Here is a 17,794-nt window from a genome sequence, read left to right as displayed (position 1 = left end):
GGGTTTGTCATGATGCTGAATCCATTGCAAACATTTGTTTTGCACAAAAAACATTCATTGGCCCCAGAAAACGCCAACAAAAGATGATTTTTTTGATGACTCATCACTTTTCATCACTAAACCATCATTTTCTGGGGCCATTTTTAGCCCAAGGAATGTTTTTTCCCTAGATTTACTGGACTATAAATGATGGAGAGTTGGTAACCAAATGGACCCTTATAGATCTTTAACCCTTGAGAGTGTAAAATGATCATCTTACGCTCTCAAGAGTTAAAAGCCTTCATTAATTAATTTACAAGAAGTCTACACAGTTACAGAATGCATAGGAATTGATATTTTGATTGAGCCATTATTAGTCCTATCGAACTATTAATTTTAGCGTATGTCTCTCCGTCTGACCATGTCTCCGCCATGGTAACAGCCATTGTTTCAGCATGCGCCTGTAACCATGGTGGCGACACTGTGTAGTATCAGTGATGTCAGCATCTCCAAATTTGGGCATTGTTTCAGCAAGCGGCTGTTACCAATTGTGGATGTCACCATGATCATAGACCGGCTTGGACACGGAACACCATACAGTATATAGGGCTGTCACGATATGACATTTTACATGACGATTAATTGTCACTCAAATAATTGGCGATTAACGATTTAATTGTGTTTTTGTCGTTGATAATTACATTTCTGTTCGGCTTTTAGGCTTTGAAGTTGTACATGGTAGATATGACACATAACCTAAATATACAAAGAAATTACTGACATATTTGACAACTTACTACTTAAAAAATAACTTTCATAGTCGAAATAGCCGATCTACAAGCACACAACGCGTCGCGATGCGACGCGTTGTGAGCTTGTAGATCTGCTATTTCCACTATTTTGGACATTTTTCAACATTCACGATTATGACGATTATGACAAAATAATTGCGATAATGTCAAATAATCACGATTAGACGATTATGTAATAATTGTGACAGCCCTATTTGTGGGCATAAGAGAGTGCCAGCCAGACGAGACAGATACAACAGGTATTGCACAACTGGACATTGATGGTGACTGTTCTGCCCAACTGGCACCGGTCTGGGTTCTCCAACATTACTTCTGAGACTCCTACATTCAATCCCTCATTGCACACCCCCGGGCACAGGACTAGTATCCAGGGGCGTCACACCAAATTCTGGGCCCCGGGTACAAGGGTTCACTGCGGGCCCCCCATGAATGTTAACTATTGAAAAATAGCAGATATACAAGCTCACAGCGCGGCACCGAGTGCCGCGCTGCGAGCTTGCAGATCTGCTATTTTTTGAAAAATCGTGAAAATGTGTGCAAGAAACCTATGTCAAGGACCCCTAAGATGATATGTATTTGGCCACGGACCCCGATCTCAAAATATTTAGTTCCAGGGACAAAATTTGAGTTAGAAATGTTCGCTTAAAAATTACATATTCAAAGATTTTCACACATTTTCACAACTTTTCAAAAATAGATAAAGTTATTAGTGCCCCTCCACCTTGGGCCCCAGTAACTCAGTCCCACTTTCCTACCCCTTGTGACGCCCCTGCTAGTATCTATAAAGTGTGGAATTGTGGACAAAATCTTATCCAACAACAACAAAGTCTTGGATCTGTGGTGGCTCAAATGCCCAATGAATAATGAACCTTGATGTGAAAAGGGTTGAAAGCCACTGCTCTAGTTCATTGGCTATAAGTAGGCATAATTAATGTTAAAAATATATATGTTTAACCCATTCAGAACGGGTACACATTATAGTGTATTATTATTTTATGCTTTAACTATTGAAAAACAGCAGATATACAAGCTCACAGCGTGGCACCGAGTGCCGCGCTGCGAGCTTGTAGATCTATTTTTGAAAAATCATGAAAATTAGAATTTTGACCCAATTCTATAAGTGTCTTTTGAATCCTTCTAAGGTTTTTTTGAGAGAAAAAAAAAACTATGTTTCTATGTCAGCAATCTGGCCAGCCATCGTCAAAGAAAAGGTCCTTTTCACTTAACTGGAGCTCAGTTAGTCTGTTCTTGAGAGACTATTATGTCAGTGGTTCTCAAACTTTTTCATGTCAAGGACCCCCAAACTGATATGTACTTGGCCACGGACCCCCCATCTCAAAATATCTAGTTCCAGGGACCTCCCAGAAGCAACATTTGAGTTACAAATGTTCGCTTTGAAAATACATATATTGAAAGATTTGCAAACATTTTCATGTCTTTTTTCAAAAATAGCAGATCTACAAGCTCGCAGCGCGGCACTCGGTGCCGCGCTGTGAGCTTGTATATCTGCTATTTTTCACTGGTTAAAGCATTCAATAATTCTAGGCCTGAATGGGTTAAAGGCTTTATAAGATTAATCTGATCTGATTCTATTCGAGCACTGGTTCAGGGGTTGTGGACCAAGCGGCAGGTGGATGAGGATCCTTACCATTTGAGGAAGTTGGGTGAATAGTCAAAGCGGAACATGTTGTCGTCATCTTCTACGTAGTTCTCGTTTAACAGCGTGTACAACTCCTTCAGCTGGCAGAGAGACAGCACAGGTACGGATCGTCACTATACACCAGGGTTCCCCGATTAGTTTTCCCCAAGGGCCAAATCATGTCTAGGGTACCAAGCCGAGGGCCACAACATTGCAGGGGGCGACGGTGGCGTTCCCGCTACTCCAACGACAGTTCAGATATCGTTGTTGTCGGGTGAAAATCTTGTATGTCCAAAACCGTTCGTTTTGCATTTATCATTTTAAAAACGATTTAAACTAGTGAAAACAGCAGATCTACAAGCACACAACGCCTTGCGGTGCGAGGCGTTGTGTGCTTGTGCTTGTTTTCATTACTTTTGTGCGACGGCCTCCTATGATGAAGCAGGGCTTTACTTTGTGAAAGAACGTACAAAGGTACAAGGTTTCCACCCAACAATGACGATATACTAGTGTTGTTGCTGCTCTTATACCACCATTATTACTGGGGTTGGTGGGGGGCAGACAGTAGCCCCCTGCGGGCCGCAAATGGCCCGCGGGCCACCTATTGGGGAACCCTGCTATACACCGTGTACACGCACGCACACGCAAACAAACACGCACTCAATCGTACGTAGCAACCCTCACACACCTCTAGCAACACTCAAACACATACCTCAGAGACACACAAACACCTGACACTTTACACATTACGACATGTGCGCCAACATCCTACATATCGTGTCTGTCGGGGTGGAAACCTCATATGTTCAAAACAGTTTACAGTTTAGGCATTTAGCAGACGCTTTTAATCTTACAATAAGCAGGTAATACACATCACTATAATAAGAAAGATAATATGTCAGTACAATAACAACAATATAACAAATGCATAGGAATATCGATCTAGAAAAAAACAATAACATAGGCAGACCACGCACCTAATCAGTAAAAAACGTTGAAAACCTAAAAATGCTATCTAGCTTCATGTATGGTCATTGAGGGAAGGGGAGTGTTACAGTAGTGCTATGGGTTTAGGTGGAGTCTGCAGTCCACGGCGGAAGCTAGGGAGTGAGTCTGCAGTTCTAAGTGCGACAGGGAGTTTATTCCACAGTTTGGGGGACGAGTGGATTTTTGTCCTGGTGTTGTTAGCGAGGGTTCTGTCAGCATCCCTGTGTTGGCTGATCTGAGTGAACGGGTGGGGTTGTAGGGGTTGATCAGGTTTCGGAGGTATGGAGGAGCCATACCTTTGGCAGCTTTAAAAAAAAAAACATGTTCCTTTTCAGGATTCAAATTAAAAAATAGCACGTAATAACACGCTTCGAGCTTGCGGATCGGCTACTTTTGATGCTTTTGTGTCACGCTGTAGTCAATCAAGTAGGTGTTACTTTGAGGGGGAAAAAAACACAAAACGTAGGAATATGGAGATTGGAAGTTTCTGACCAATATAATAATGTTAACATCAAAGAGCAGAGGACTAACCATGTCATAATGTATGATAATGTTAAAGGAGTAGTTCAACCCAAAAATGCCGGTCACCAGAGACTCCTATGTCTGGCTTTGTATGAGTGTGCTCAGAACTCCATGTATGGAGATACAGTAACTGATGTCACAGACAGAATGACCCATACACGTGCGTCATGTTTGATACCATGCGCATTTTAGGGAAAAAGTGAACAATAACCATCATGATGTTTATGGGGAAAGGCGATGGGCTCAGTATAGACGCGGTGGAGGTGGCTATCTTTGGAGTGGATTGTCGCGAGTGGAAAGGGATTCTTTTCCAAATCCAGGACACCCGTGCGCATCTTTTAGGGCTCCCGCGAGCAAATCGCAGCGACTTGGTGACATAAGTCGAAAAACAAAGTTGGCAGTCGATGTGTTAATATCCAAGAGTACAGTACTGACCACGTCAGCGTTGCTGAGGTCCAGTGTGTCCCACATGAAGCCCTGAGGTAAGGAGTAGGGCTCCTGCCTGATGTTCTCCTTGTCCGCCTCGATGGGACCATGACTCGTCACCACTTCATCTGCACACACAGTAAAACATGACTCGTCACCACTTCATCTGCACACACACACAGTAAAACATGATTCGTCACCACTTATTCTACACTTTAACTTAACACACTGTGGATAAGAGCATCACTGAAATGACTCCAGTGTTGATGTAATCTGCCTTGACCAGTGCTGCAAATTGCAACACACACAGAATGTCACCACACATATACATATACAGGAGATTACATGTGTATTACACGGCTTGGTTGAATGATTGATTCTGATTGGTCAATCACTGTATTCAGCGGTACGTGTTATTTCTGAATAATGACCACTTCCCTCTATAACAGACCGCTGTCTAATCAGAGGCTCAGAGCACCTGCTGTGTTGCTTGGATTTTATGGCGTATCCAAAATGACAGCCATGAAATAGACCAGCGGTTCTCAAACTATGGGTCGCGGCCCAAAGTGGGGTCACGGGAAGGTGCCGTTGGCGTCGCGTATTGGCAAGCAAAAAAAATGTTTTCTATGGAACAGAGTCAAACTAAATGTAATGCCTCAACTCCTACAAGTGTTAATCAGGGTGGTATGATTATTTTGGGGTAGGTGTCGGTGGGTCGCGTCCTGAAAAGGATGAGAACCACACAGAAGACTCACGTACGATTCCAAAAAACACATCACAGGACTTTCTTGAAAGCTGATGTTCACATGGAGACCACACCCACTGAGGAGACCAGAAATAATGGACCATGTGGTACTATTTGGCGAGGGAATTGGCTATTTCGTCGATATTTCAAGGATCTTTGGTATGACTAAACCACACTGGGGCATTCTGGGTAGCGTGCTTTCAAGTGAGCTCCCCACTGCTAGCTGAATGTCACTGAGTAGCTACTTTGGAATGCATCCACTCAACACTCTCTCCTGCACTGTCTCCCTCTCAGCTTTCCTATTGTCTGTCTCTCCTACACCGTCAATTAGGGGTGTAACAATATAGAATCTAAAAATCGTTTTTTAATTTGCAATGATCTACTATATCGTTTGCAATAGCAAAATATCATACCGTTTTGGCTTTGTACCGTATCGTATTGTTTTAAAATGCGGTAATCGGTATCGAATCGTTTTGCAATGCAAATATGGAAACTAAGTATGTGTGCCTTGTATTTGGCAATTTTAAGTGGAAAAATGAAAAAAGAGGGGTTTAATTACTTTTCCATTCCATATAGCTACTCTTGGTCTATCGATAAATGTGTGTAATCTCTGTGTTCATGTCGAGGTGGGTTTGTCCATATGTGTTGAAATATAATGTCCATGTATTTGCTAGATAATCACAGCGTTTACTTCCATAATAATAGATTTGTTACACGTTTTACACAGATTTAATTTCTTTGCTAAATAGTTACTATATCGATTTTAAATCATTGAATCAAATCGTATCACCATGAATGAACCAATATCCTCCATGTATCGTATCGTTAACCATGTATCGTGATGCATATCGTATCGTTGTTAAAATGTATCCTTACACCCCTACTGTCCATCTCTCAGCTTTCCTACTATGTGTCCCTCCTACACTCTCTCACTCTCAGCTTTCCTACTATGTGTCCCTCCTACACTCTCTCACTCTCAGCTTTCCTACTATGTGTCCCTCCTACACTCTCTCACTCTCAGCTTTCCTACTATGTGTCCCTCCTACACTCTCTCACTCTCAGCTTTCCTACTATGTGTCCCTCCTACACTCTCTCACTCTCAGCTTTCCTACTATGTGTCCCTCCTACACTCTCTCACTCTCAGCTTTCCTACTATGTGTCCCTCCTACACTCTCTCACTCTCAGCTTTCCTACTATGTGTCCCTCCTACACTCTCTCACTCTCAGCTTTCCTACTATGTGTCCCTCCTACACTCTCTCACTCTCAGCTTTCCTACTATGTGTCCCTCCTACACTCTCTCACTCTCAGCTTTCCTACTATGTGTCCCTCCTACACTCTCTCACTCTCAGCTTTCCAATTGTTTGTCTCGCCGAGGCCGTCTCCCTCTCAGCTCTCCTACAGCCTGTTTCCCTCTCAGCTCTCCTACCATTTGTCCCTCCTATACACCCTCACTCCCAGCCGCCCTACTGTCCGTCTCTCCTACACGGTCACCCTCTCAGCGTGGTCTGTCTAAAGCAGTGGTTCTCAACCTGTGGGTCAAAGTGACAATTTAAGGACTTTTTAATACCTCTATAATGACCAATTAAACATTGGCCAAAATGTCAAATATTAGATGCAGAAATTGCTCACAATGCCTCGCAAGGCGAGCATGTAGATCGGCTATTTTCACAATAGTACTGTGTTATACAAAATGTGTTTACAATGCCTCAACTCTCGCTCGTCAGGGTAGGGGTGGGGGGTCCCCAGTTGACATATGATTATTTTGGGGGTCGCGGCCAGAAAACCACTGGTCTAAAGTAATACAAAAAATCACACCCGTGTGAACTGAGCGGTGGTTTACCCCCCCCCCCCCCGTGTGTGTGTGTGTGTGTGTGTGTGCGCGCGTGCGTGTGTGTGTGTGTGTGCCTGGTCTGGCCTGGCCTGAACAACAGCGCCCCTCCCTTAACATGTGTGGTCATAAAAGGTACTGCAGGCCTGCAGGCTACATACAGACACGCACACACGCACACACACACGCATACACACACGGCCACGTATAGGAGACGGTGTAACCACCGCTCAAAAACAACAACAAAAACACAAAGGAAGCAGGCTGCTAGGGCGCATACAAACGCAACATTTTGGTCTGCAGGGCTGACCCTCGTAGACACAGATTATCGCTAGCTGCTTGCAATTTGACAAAACAGAATTGAAGCTTATTCTACAGTTTAACTTAAGTTCAACTGAAATTACTCCAGTGTAGATGTAATCTGCCTTGACCATTGCTTGCTTGCAAAACACACAGAATGTCACCACACATATACAGTAGGTGGCACTATTGTTCATCAAAATGGCTGAGGAAAGAAAAAACGTATTTGGAATATTGGTACATTTGGATGAATTAAGGGGGTTGGATTGTTGCCAGAACCAAATGGACATAGCGAATGTAAGATATTAATTCTCTATTGAAATACACTGCCGCCGTTTTCCCCTTTTTCCTATGTAAACATAGTTAAGTGTGGTTGTAGGGCAACCACACTATTGTTCTAGTCCGGCCAAAAATGATTACGGTCCAACATAGCCAATCAGGAAGCAGCATTCATTGTTACGGTCAACATAGCCGATCAGAAAGCAGCATTCTCGGTGACGTCACGATTATAGAGTAAGTCCATTGAGTTCCACAATTCCCCGAATTGCATCTTTTCTAGTCATTACTTACGCCAGCAGAGCGCGCAAGTACTGTGTTCGGCTGCGTATGTATGTCGGTGTCCCTCTTTGTTTAAGCCCGTAGCCCAATCAGGGACCAGCATTTCTGGCCACGTCATCATTAACAGCCAATGAGGGACCAGCATTCCTGGTGATGCCAGTGGTGAGCGCACTCATTGCGCGCTCTGCTGGCGCACAAGTACTTGTGCACGAGGCGCAAGTTGGCACCTCGACAGTGTGCAGTTCTAATTTGTATTTGTTGATGACATGTATTTTATTTTCTTACATTTTTATATCCCATGATTTTGTAACCCATTTTTCACCCAGTGCCAATTGCCTAAGCTGTAATCCTGGGAGCTACTCTCCTTCTGCCAACATGGGGAGAGCCTCGAACTGAGCTCATGCTTCCTTCAGTGCATGAGGAGTGAGCACGCCGCTTCTTATCACCTGACAGGGGGGAGCTTTCCCGGTTGGACGTACAGTAGCGCGTGGAACTAGCACGTTATACCAACCAGTTCCTTTCCCCTCCGTCAGGCGCCCCGGCTGGCCAGCGGGAGGCAGTATAGAGACCAGGATTACTGCATGTTTGTTGAGGGTACCTATGATGCTGAGGAGAGAACACACCCCCCAGTGTCCCCCGGCGGGAATCGAACCCAGGACCTTCTAGCTGTGAAGCGACAGCGCTACCGACTGCACCACCGTGCCCCTTGATGACATGTATTAATATGCTAATATTCTGTGCTTTTAGCCTAAAAGTTTGAGAACCACTGTATTGACAAGGTGCGTGCGTGCGTGCGCGCGTGCGTGCGCGCGTGTGTGTGTGTGTGTGCGTGCGCGTGTGTATGTGCAGGTATACTCACTGAGTTTGGGGACCGGCTGGGTGTCCCAGAACTGGTACTTGTGTTTGGCTGCCTCGTCGATGCTCTTGGCCGGACCCTGACACGACAACAGCTCCATGGCCCTCTGGATGTCTTGGAGCTTCTGCATGGGCAGGCCTGGGTTCTGCGTGTGGACAGATCAGTCTCAGAAAATTTGAATATTTTGTAAAAAAAAAGCATTGCAGATGCCCTGGCCTATAAGCACCCCAAATCATAACCGACTTTGGAAACCTCCCACTGGACTTCAAGCTACTCTGACTTCAAAAGGTTGACATTTCTCTAATTGCGACCGTCAGGTCACAGTTACTATCAAAACCTCCACCACCGGCTGTCAGCCCATCCGTCCATCGGTCTGTCTGTCCGCCACGTCACGTCAAACTTTTGCCCTACTCATATCTTCACCACCGTTGCCCCTATCCATGCCAAACTTTGCACACACACACTCCTTGGCTGCCAAACCACAACCTCCACCCCTCATTTCACACATGGCCCTCCTAGGGTGGCCTAGGGTGGCCATTTGTCCCGTTTTAAGGCGGACAGTCCAGGTTTTGACCAGGCTGTCCTGCGTCCAGCGCTACCTCTGGCCGGACACCTAATTGTCCGGCATTTGTGAGAGTGATTGCAATGAATGTGTTATTGGTTACATTTACGTATCTTGGAAAAATCTCCCGTTTCATCTGTATAGAATATCAGCTGGCAGCCAACCTATAGACCCTATTCACGGCCCTCCCACGCACGCGCATTCAGCAATTTTTTTTTTTTTACTATCTTGTGTTCTTGATCATGCTAGCCGTATTTTATACTATACTATTCGGAAATTGCATAAAATTTGCGATTTCTGTGTTAACTCTATGGGCTTTTAGTAAGGGTTTCCCCTTCAACCGTGACATCAGCACCAGGAAGTTGCGTAACGTGAATTTGGTCAATTGCTGTGTGCGTGCATTTGGTTTTGTGCTTGCTCCCAACTGTCACTCACACTGAACGCTCCTTCCACGCTCGTTTACATGTGTGCCATGTCCCGGTGTCCGATGAAACCTTTCCACAGTGCACCACTTATCTGCACCTGTGTTGTTGGCAAAATAGCTGGGAACTACTTTCTTGTAGATGGGAACTTTCTTGCAGACCTTGTAGTGAATTATTAGTGAAATAGAACATGGCACATGGCTATGATTTGTCATGTTGCCATATTGTAACTGTTTTAGAAAAGCAATAAGCCACGCGAGGCATGTGGTTACCTGTATTTTATAACGGCTGAGAGGGTTGGAGACACTCGGCATCGCCTTGTGTCTCACCACGCCTCTCAGCCGTTATAAAATACCAGGTAACCACATGCCTCTTGTGGCTTATTGCTTCACAAGGGCATACTATAATCTACGATCCGCGGCCATTCATGTGGCCAGCGCCAGAGCCTTGTATTCAGAGAGAGTTGCACCACTCCCGTTCACTTCATGGGGCCATATCTTCTACATACACATCTATTTGGCATACAGTGACAAAGCGGGAACAGGAAGTTTACAGAATGCATTGGAGTCTATGAGGGTAAAGTGACGTAAAGGGTGTTCAATAGCACATATTTATGAAAAAATCACACCCGTGTGAAGTGAGCGGTGGTTGTGGAGGCTGCGCAACAGCATTACTGGGTGGGTGCAGCGGGGGTTGCAGTACTTATGGGTCTGCTGCTCTAAATATCTCTTGACTGAGTGTGTGTGTGTGTTAGGGTTGTTCGATGTGGCCTAAAAATAAAATCTCGATTTATTTCTCAGAAAAGTCGATTTTCGATTACGATTTCCATTTTTTGGTAAAAGAATAATACATTGTTTCAACTATGTTGTTTTCATTTAAAAAATGCAAGGACATTTTTTTTTTTAATTATTGTTTTATTTGTTTTGTTTTTTTACATAGCCAAATAGCAAAATGTAATAAAACAATAATACTAATAATAATAACTTTAGTTGCGCAACAATCACATACAGAAGTTAACTTGGTTAACTTAGTGTTTCCTTATCAATAGTGAGTGACAAAACAGCCAAAACAAGCCAGCTCTTGGAGGCTGGTGAAAAGGGTGAAAAAATAGCTAAGGCCGCCCCTGCACTGCTTCATGCACGGAGATGTTGATTGATTGTAAACGGAGGCGAAGCGCTTTGCTTCCTGAGTCTCCCGACGCAAAATTAACACAGTGATAGGGACAGTAGGACTACAGTAGGTGGGTAACACAGCATAATAAGCTTCTTTCAAACTACAACAATAAGTAAGTTTACCAGCTCAGCAGCGTTTGTTCTGTTTGCTGCCTGTATGTACCAGCGCGAGTGAGCGCAGTGCTGTGGTGAGCTCTGCCACAGCACACAGTCTGACGTGCGCTGCATGTGCATCAAAGAAATTACACATCAGAGAGAAATCAGTATTAATTTGGTGTCGGACCTTGTCGTCCTGCTTTAGGAGGACCGGGCTGTGTACGTTTTGCCCCTTGCAAGGCTCCAATGAGTAAGAATTACCCTAATTAAAGTGAAACTCGATTTGACGATTTCTTATTTTTTAAATCGTGTGTGTGTGTGTGTGTGTGTGTGTGTGTGTGTGTGTGTGTGTGCGCGCGCCCTCATTGCTAGCGCGCGTGTGTGTGTGTGTGTGAGAGAGAGAGAGAGAGAGAGAGTGTTGTCTGCCTGCCCTGCTCAATAGCGCCCCTCCTTTAACGTGTGTGTGTGTGTGTGGTCTGTGTGTGTGGTCATGAGAGGTATGGCAGGCGACAGACATACACGGCCGACCAGCCGGCCAGCCAGCCAGCCAGCCAGCCAGTAACATCTTGAAAGCGAATCACAGGAGCGGCGGGACCACCGCTCAAAAAAGAGGCGGGTGGAGTTAGCTGGTTTGGCAGAAAGTGTGGAGTTAGGAGGTTTTTTGTCCCAAGCACTTCTTACTACTTTCCATTGGTTCAATATTATTTTAACCAACACTCAGATGTAAAGGGTGTTCAATAGCCCTTTTTATGCCAAAAACCCTAACCTCAAAAATGGAGTTAAGAGGTTCAGGCCAGACAGAGACGCTATCAGATAACGCTACTTTGAAAGGTTCACGAGGGCATACGCTTTTTCTATTTCTTTCCCCCCCACAGCATACGGCGTAGACCCCCATACCAGGTAGAACACACTACTGGGCGGGGAGTCTCTTTAAAACAGCATTATTTTATTTTATTCATCATTCTTTGGTTCCATAAATAAGTGGATTTAGTAAATTAGTTTAAACCACTGTAAACCTATTTAACACTTTATTCGAAAATAGCTGATCTACAAGCTATGAGCTTGATCTCGATTTTTCAATAAGTGTAACAATCTGGAATAATCTTGCCATGTTGCCGGACGGTCTATGTGGGTCCCTGGCTGGCACAAAATATTTTGAGAAGGGGGTCTGCGACTATAAATACAGATCAATGTGGGACACACAGACACACTGGTCAATCCTCAGACGGAGGGATGCATTCCGGCATGGCAGGCAGGGGCGTCACTTTAGCTATTGAAAAATAGCAGATATACAAGCTCACAGCGCGGCACCGAGTGCCGCGCTGCGAGCTTGTAGATCTGCTATTTTTGAAAAGTCGTGAAAATATGCGCAAATCTTTGAATATGTATTTTTTTAAGCGAACATTTGTAACTCAAATTTTGCTTCTTGGGGGGTCCTGGAACTAAATATTTTGAGATGGGGGTCCGTGGCCAAATTCATATCATTTTGGGGGTCCTTCACATGAAAAAGTTTGAGCATCACTGACACAGAAACATGGGTTTCTTGCACACATTTTCACAATTTCACAAAAATAGCAGATCTACAAGCTCGCAGTGCGGCACTCGGTGCCACGCTGTGAGCTTGTATATCTGCTATTTTTCAATAGTTAACATTCATGGGGGGGGGCCTCAGTGAATGCTTGCACCCAGGGCCCAGAATTTGGTGTGACGCCCCTGATGGCAGGTGTATTTCAAATGAAGGTGTTTGTGTACCTTGATCTCCTGAGAGTCAGAGGCAGAGTCTGACTTGGTTCCTCCTGAGCTCGGCTTCTCTTTCTTTCTCTTCTGTTTCTTTTTCTTCCTTTTGGCCCCCAAGTCTCCCCCCGGACTCCTGCACACACGCACGCACGCACGCACGCACGCACGCACGCACGCACGCACGCACGCACGCACACACACACACACACACACACACACACACACACACACACACACACACACACACACACACACACACACACACACACACACACACACACACACACACACACACACACTTCAATTCAATTGAGCTTTATTGGCGTGAGAAAACATACGTTGCCAACGCAAGTGTCAAAATAAAACACACACACACACACACACACACACACACACAGGGAGCTGTGCATGTTGACAGCTGAACTAGCCTTTTATAGGTGTTATAGCAGATGTATATTCTATCACATCTCATGATGGTGTGGCTTGCCAACAATAACAGATCTACAAGATCTAATAGCTTGTACAGCGCAGAGCCATGGGATGTGGAGGACGAGGTTAGTTCTAAGGTTGGTGTGTGTGTCTGTCATGATGCTCCACACAGAGAGATGTGCAGTACTGAGGTGTATCAGCTAACGCTGCTAAGCTAGTGTGCTGTTACACTCCGATCGGTGACCTACCGAATGCAGGGGCCACATCATCGCTGTGTTTTGCCATTTCGGCATATTTCATACATGAGCCTGTTTTCATACCTTAGTTTCCAAAACAGTGGGTCGGGACCCATTTGTGGGTCACAGACTGATTTTTATGGGTCCCTTTGAGTTGTTTATTTTTTTTTTAGCATTCAAAAGAAAAAAGAAAACACATTTCCATAAGCCTTTTTATCATGAATTAAAAAACGTGTGATTTTATGAAGAAATCAAAGAAAATAAATCTATCAATCAATTAGAACAGTTTAAGAAATAGTGTAAAGCAAGTGGCGACCAGCTTTACAGCGTGGGGGGAAATGCAATCTTTCATTAACTCATAACAATATTTGCCCTGTAATTAATAATCAAATTAATTAATGTTCAAACCCCCGTCATAAAACGGCGACCCGTTAAAACAGCGACCCCCGGCGGTCACAGAATGTGACGGGTCACCGGTGTGGGCTCAACGCCGTGCAGACTGACTGCGCTACCAAAGCAGCCGCTCCTCCTCCTCCTCCACTCCCCGACACAACAGCCTCCACACAGCCGGCCCTGGGAAGCCCCACCAGGGGCCACCGGTCCCCGGCGCGTCCCGCCGAGCCCACCCGGGGGGATGCCCGTTAAAGCTCACCCCTGCATGTGCTCATTCTCCTCCTCGTTGTCCCCGTCGATCCCGCAGGTGTCCTGGTCGTCAAGCTCCAAGCTCTGCTGGCTGGCTGCAGATTCACTGTCCTCCGCCATGATGGAGATGTAAAAAAATAAAAGAAACAAGCAAGCGAGGCAGATCGTATGGAGGAGAAGGGGGGGAAAAAAACAAAGCCGGCGTTGGGGAAATGACGCCCCCCAGCGGCCAACCCCCGTGCATTGTTTCACATTGGGTTTGGGTTTGGTTTCAAGTGCTAATGCAAGGGTCTTCAACAGGGGGTCCTCAGAGTTACTTCAGGGGGTCCTCCAAATCTTTGTGCGATAGAAACCTTTTTTCTCCTTTTTTATATTAATTACTTGAACCCTCGCATGCCAAAAATAGCAGATCTACAAGCTCTCAAGGCCTCGCAGCTGTAGATCGGCTATTTTCGGCAAGAGGTTTGGTGTAGAGGGGGAAAAGAGCAGAGTACAGAGTGAAAGCTCAAGTTTATAAAGTATTGACGGTTCAAGTGGTTGAATATCTGAAAACAGAAATTGACATGAATCCAAAATACAGCAATGATTGTGCTGTCAAACGATGAAACTATCTATGAATCTATGAAAAGGTTGTGGGGGTCCCTGCTTCTTCTCTCGCTCAACTAAGGGGTCCTTGGCCTGAAAACATTGAAGACCCTATTAGGCCAGGGAGGCACCCACATTATTATATGGGTCCGTGTTAAATCTCACCTGTATTTTAGCTCAGAATGTGCAAATCGAGCTAATGGATATGTAAGCCAGTGAGGGTCCATTTGGTTTGCAATTTCAAATCATTTAGCTGGGGTCCTCCTGCTTGAACCCTCTCAATATACCACAGACCCCACATCGAAGTGTAACAATGTAAAGCTGTTAATTTGCCGTAGGCCTATTTGTAAATTAAAACAAATGCATACATTATGGATGTCTGTACATAAATTAGCCCAACTGCCCCCAAATAATACAAATAAATCATAGTTTCATTACACTATTCTGTATTAAGAAAAAAGACTCGGAAGTTAGAAATAAGAGGAAAAAATATGCTAAAGACAAAAATAAATCAAGGCACTCTTATTTATTTTTAAAGCCTTTATTACGTAGTGGCCAAATGGCCAATTCATATTTGAATAACACACGTTTCGGCTGAGAACAGCCTTCCTCATGAGGAATAATAAAAGGCTTTTTAATTTTTTTAAAGAAGACTGCCTTTGTTTCTTTTTTCTTTAACACTAGAAAGGTAGGTTTGAAATGGCAATTAACAAAACAATACAGGGTTCCCACACATTTTTACCAATTAATTTCCAAAACTTTTCCAAAACCTTTCCAGGACTAGAACAATAATTCAGCTCAATAACAAGTCGCTTACTCCTATGCGCAATGCCCAAAGACAGGTAGTGTATGCCAGTGGTTCTCAACCTTTTCAGGCTGTGACCCCCGAAATAATCATATTTTAACTGGGGACCGGCACCCTGACGAGCACTAAGAGTTGAGGAATTTTGTATAACACGTTTCTATTGTGAAAATAGCAGATCTACATGCTAACAACGCCTCGTGTTGCGAGGCGTTGTGAGCATGTAGATCGGCTATTTTCACAATTTCTGCCTCTAATATTTGACAATTTGGCCAATGTTTAATTTGTCATTTCAGAGGTATTAACAAAATCAATAACCAAAGACAATGCATAGCTATTTTTTCCAGGACCCTTGATCAATTCCAAAACTTTTCTAATACTGGAAAAAGATTTTTCTAATTTCAAAATATTTCCAGGAATTTCATGACCGTGGGAACCCTGACAATGTCTTCAAGTTCATTGTGCCTGATGAAGACCTAAGACGCCGTCGCTGAAACGTTGCACCATTAAATAGAAAGTATGTTTTTTGGAGCTTCAAGAACACACACAACACCAGGTTTGGCTGTTTATTCAGAATAATAGACTTCAAATATAATGCAAGCAACCGGGCAAAGCCACTCAAGGCGTGTCGTGTACAGAACATATTTGGTGGTTGCTTGGAGCATACAAAGACAGAAGAGAATGCCATTCACAGCACAAGCTCATGTTGACCAAGGCGCGCGCACGCACGCACACGCACACGCACACACACACACACACACACACACACACACACTCTCTCTCTTAATGTATTAGGGCCGGGCAATTAACTGCATTTGTGTTGAAACAACTTTAAAATATCTTTATCGAGGCCAGTTATTTTTGTTTAACACAGGTATGTTTTACATTTATGAACGAATATATTCGAATTACTCTTGATCGACTCAAATTGTTTTGTGTCAGATTGTAAAACAGCAGTGTGCAAAAAAATAAGGAAAATGGTACGTCTAGCTTACAATAGTTGTAGATCTAATAAAAAAATAAAAAAAAGTAAATTAACTGCTGCACCTGTACTGTCAGAACTATGAGGGCAGTGCAAAAGAAGTGTCTAAAATAATAATTAATTCGTAATCGAGGCAAAAGTTCGAAATAATATCGCCCCGGCCCTAAGGTTATGCCTTCTCTCCTACGTATACAAACAAACTGATAGCCAGACGCTTCCTTCGACATCCATGTACACACACACACACACACACACACACACACACACACGCGTGCACACACACACTGAGGACACCATTCATACATACAGTAAAAAAGCCCTAAGAGCATTGAAATGCATGGCCTGCAGTATATACTCTTAACATACAATGATTGCATCGGGGCCGCATTCCTATGCAACACGGTAAATGATCACATTCTTAACTGCGCGGCCTCTTATTTGGATTGTTGCATGTGGATCGGGGAGACCAAGTTGCGTCCGCGGACACTTCCTCACACACAGGTTGCCGCACGAGTCGCGTGGCAAAGATCGCCGCCTGAACCGACCCAGTCCAGAAGTGGTATTGACATCAAAAGTGATCGATGCCACGTTTGTTTGTGTTGTGCGTCTGTGTGCACTCGTATTACCACACTGTACTCGTGACAGCGTTTCACAAATTTGAGAAATAGAGGACAATTTAACTGGTCCTCAAATGAGAAATGGATGCTTTATGGTTGAAAATAAGAGTTTTACAATTAGGAACATATTCAGGTTGAGGTTAGGGTTAGACAATTTACTGTAGAAGTAAGGTTTAGGGGCTGGAGTTATGCCCCGATTTAAACGTGGTTGTGTACCAGCATCACAATCGCATACCAAACATAACAGGTCTATAATATCTGCCACGCTGTGACGCATCTTAGGCTTTAACCCATTTAGGCCTAGAATTATTGAATGTTTTTACCAGTGAAAAATAGCAGATATACAAGCTCACAGCGCCGCGCTGCGAGCTTGTAGATCTGCTATTTTTGAAAAATTCGTGAAAACGTGTGCAAATCTTTGAATATATGTATTTTCAAAGTGAACGTTTGTAACTCAAATTTTGCTTGGTGGTCCCTGGAACTACATATTTTGAGATGGGGGTCCGTGGCCAAATGCATATCATTTTGGGGCTGAGCTCCAGTTAAGTGAAAAGGACCTTTTCTTTGACGATGGCTGGCCAGATTGCTGACAGAAACATGGGTTTTTCCAAAAACCTTAGAAGGATTCAAAAGACACTTATAGAATCGGGTCAAAATTCTAATTTTCACCATTTTTCAAAAATAGCAGATCTACAAGCTCGCAGCGCGGCACTCGGTGCCGCGCTGTGAGCTTGTATATCTGCAATTTTTCAATAGTTAAAGAATCCTAGAATGCTATTATCCCCTCAAGTATGGTAATAAAAGTGTGTGTGTGTGTGTGTGTGTGTGTGTGTGTGTGTGTGTGCGCGCCTGCGTGCGTG

At 44.1% G+C, this 17,794-nt stretch overlaps 2 protein-coding genes across 2 annotated transcripts in view; both read right to left on the bottom strand.

Moving 5' to 3' along the window:
- nmt2 (N-myristoyltransferase 2) overlaps nt 1-14,068 on the bottom strand; it is a gene marked incomplete at both ends in the record, with an annotated part of 25,150 nt that extends 11,082 nt beyond the window's left edge. Inside the window, 5 exons of the mRNA XM_080739686.1 lie at nt 2,440-2,531; nt 4,375-4,493; nt 8,656-8,797; nt 12,657-12,774; nt 13,959-14,068. Coding sequence (XP_080595812.1) covers nt 2,440-2,531; nt 4,375-4,493; nt 8,656-8,797; nt 12,657-12,774; nt 13,959-14,068 — 581 coding nt within the window. The remainder of the gene's footprint in view (nt 1-2,439; nt 2,532-4,374; nt 4,494-8,655; nt 8,798-12,656; nt 12,775-13,958) is intronic.
- Nucleotides 1-17,794, bottom strand: part of fam171a1 (family with sequence similarity 171 member A1) — a 293,547-nt gene that overhangs the window by 179,553 nt on the left and 96,200 nt on the right. The window lies entirely within an intron of this gene.

This window comes from Nannobrachium achirus (genome assembly GCF_963921795.1).
Source record: "Nannobrachium achirus genome assembly, chromosome: 2".
In the NCBI taxonomy this organism is placed as follows: domain Eukaryota; kingdom Metazoa; phylum Chordata; class Actinopteri; order Myctophiformes; family Myctophidae; genus Nannobrachium; species Nannobrachium achirus.
This window is presented reverse-complemented; position numbering and strand designations above follow the sequence as displayed.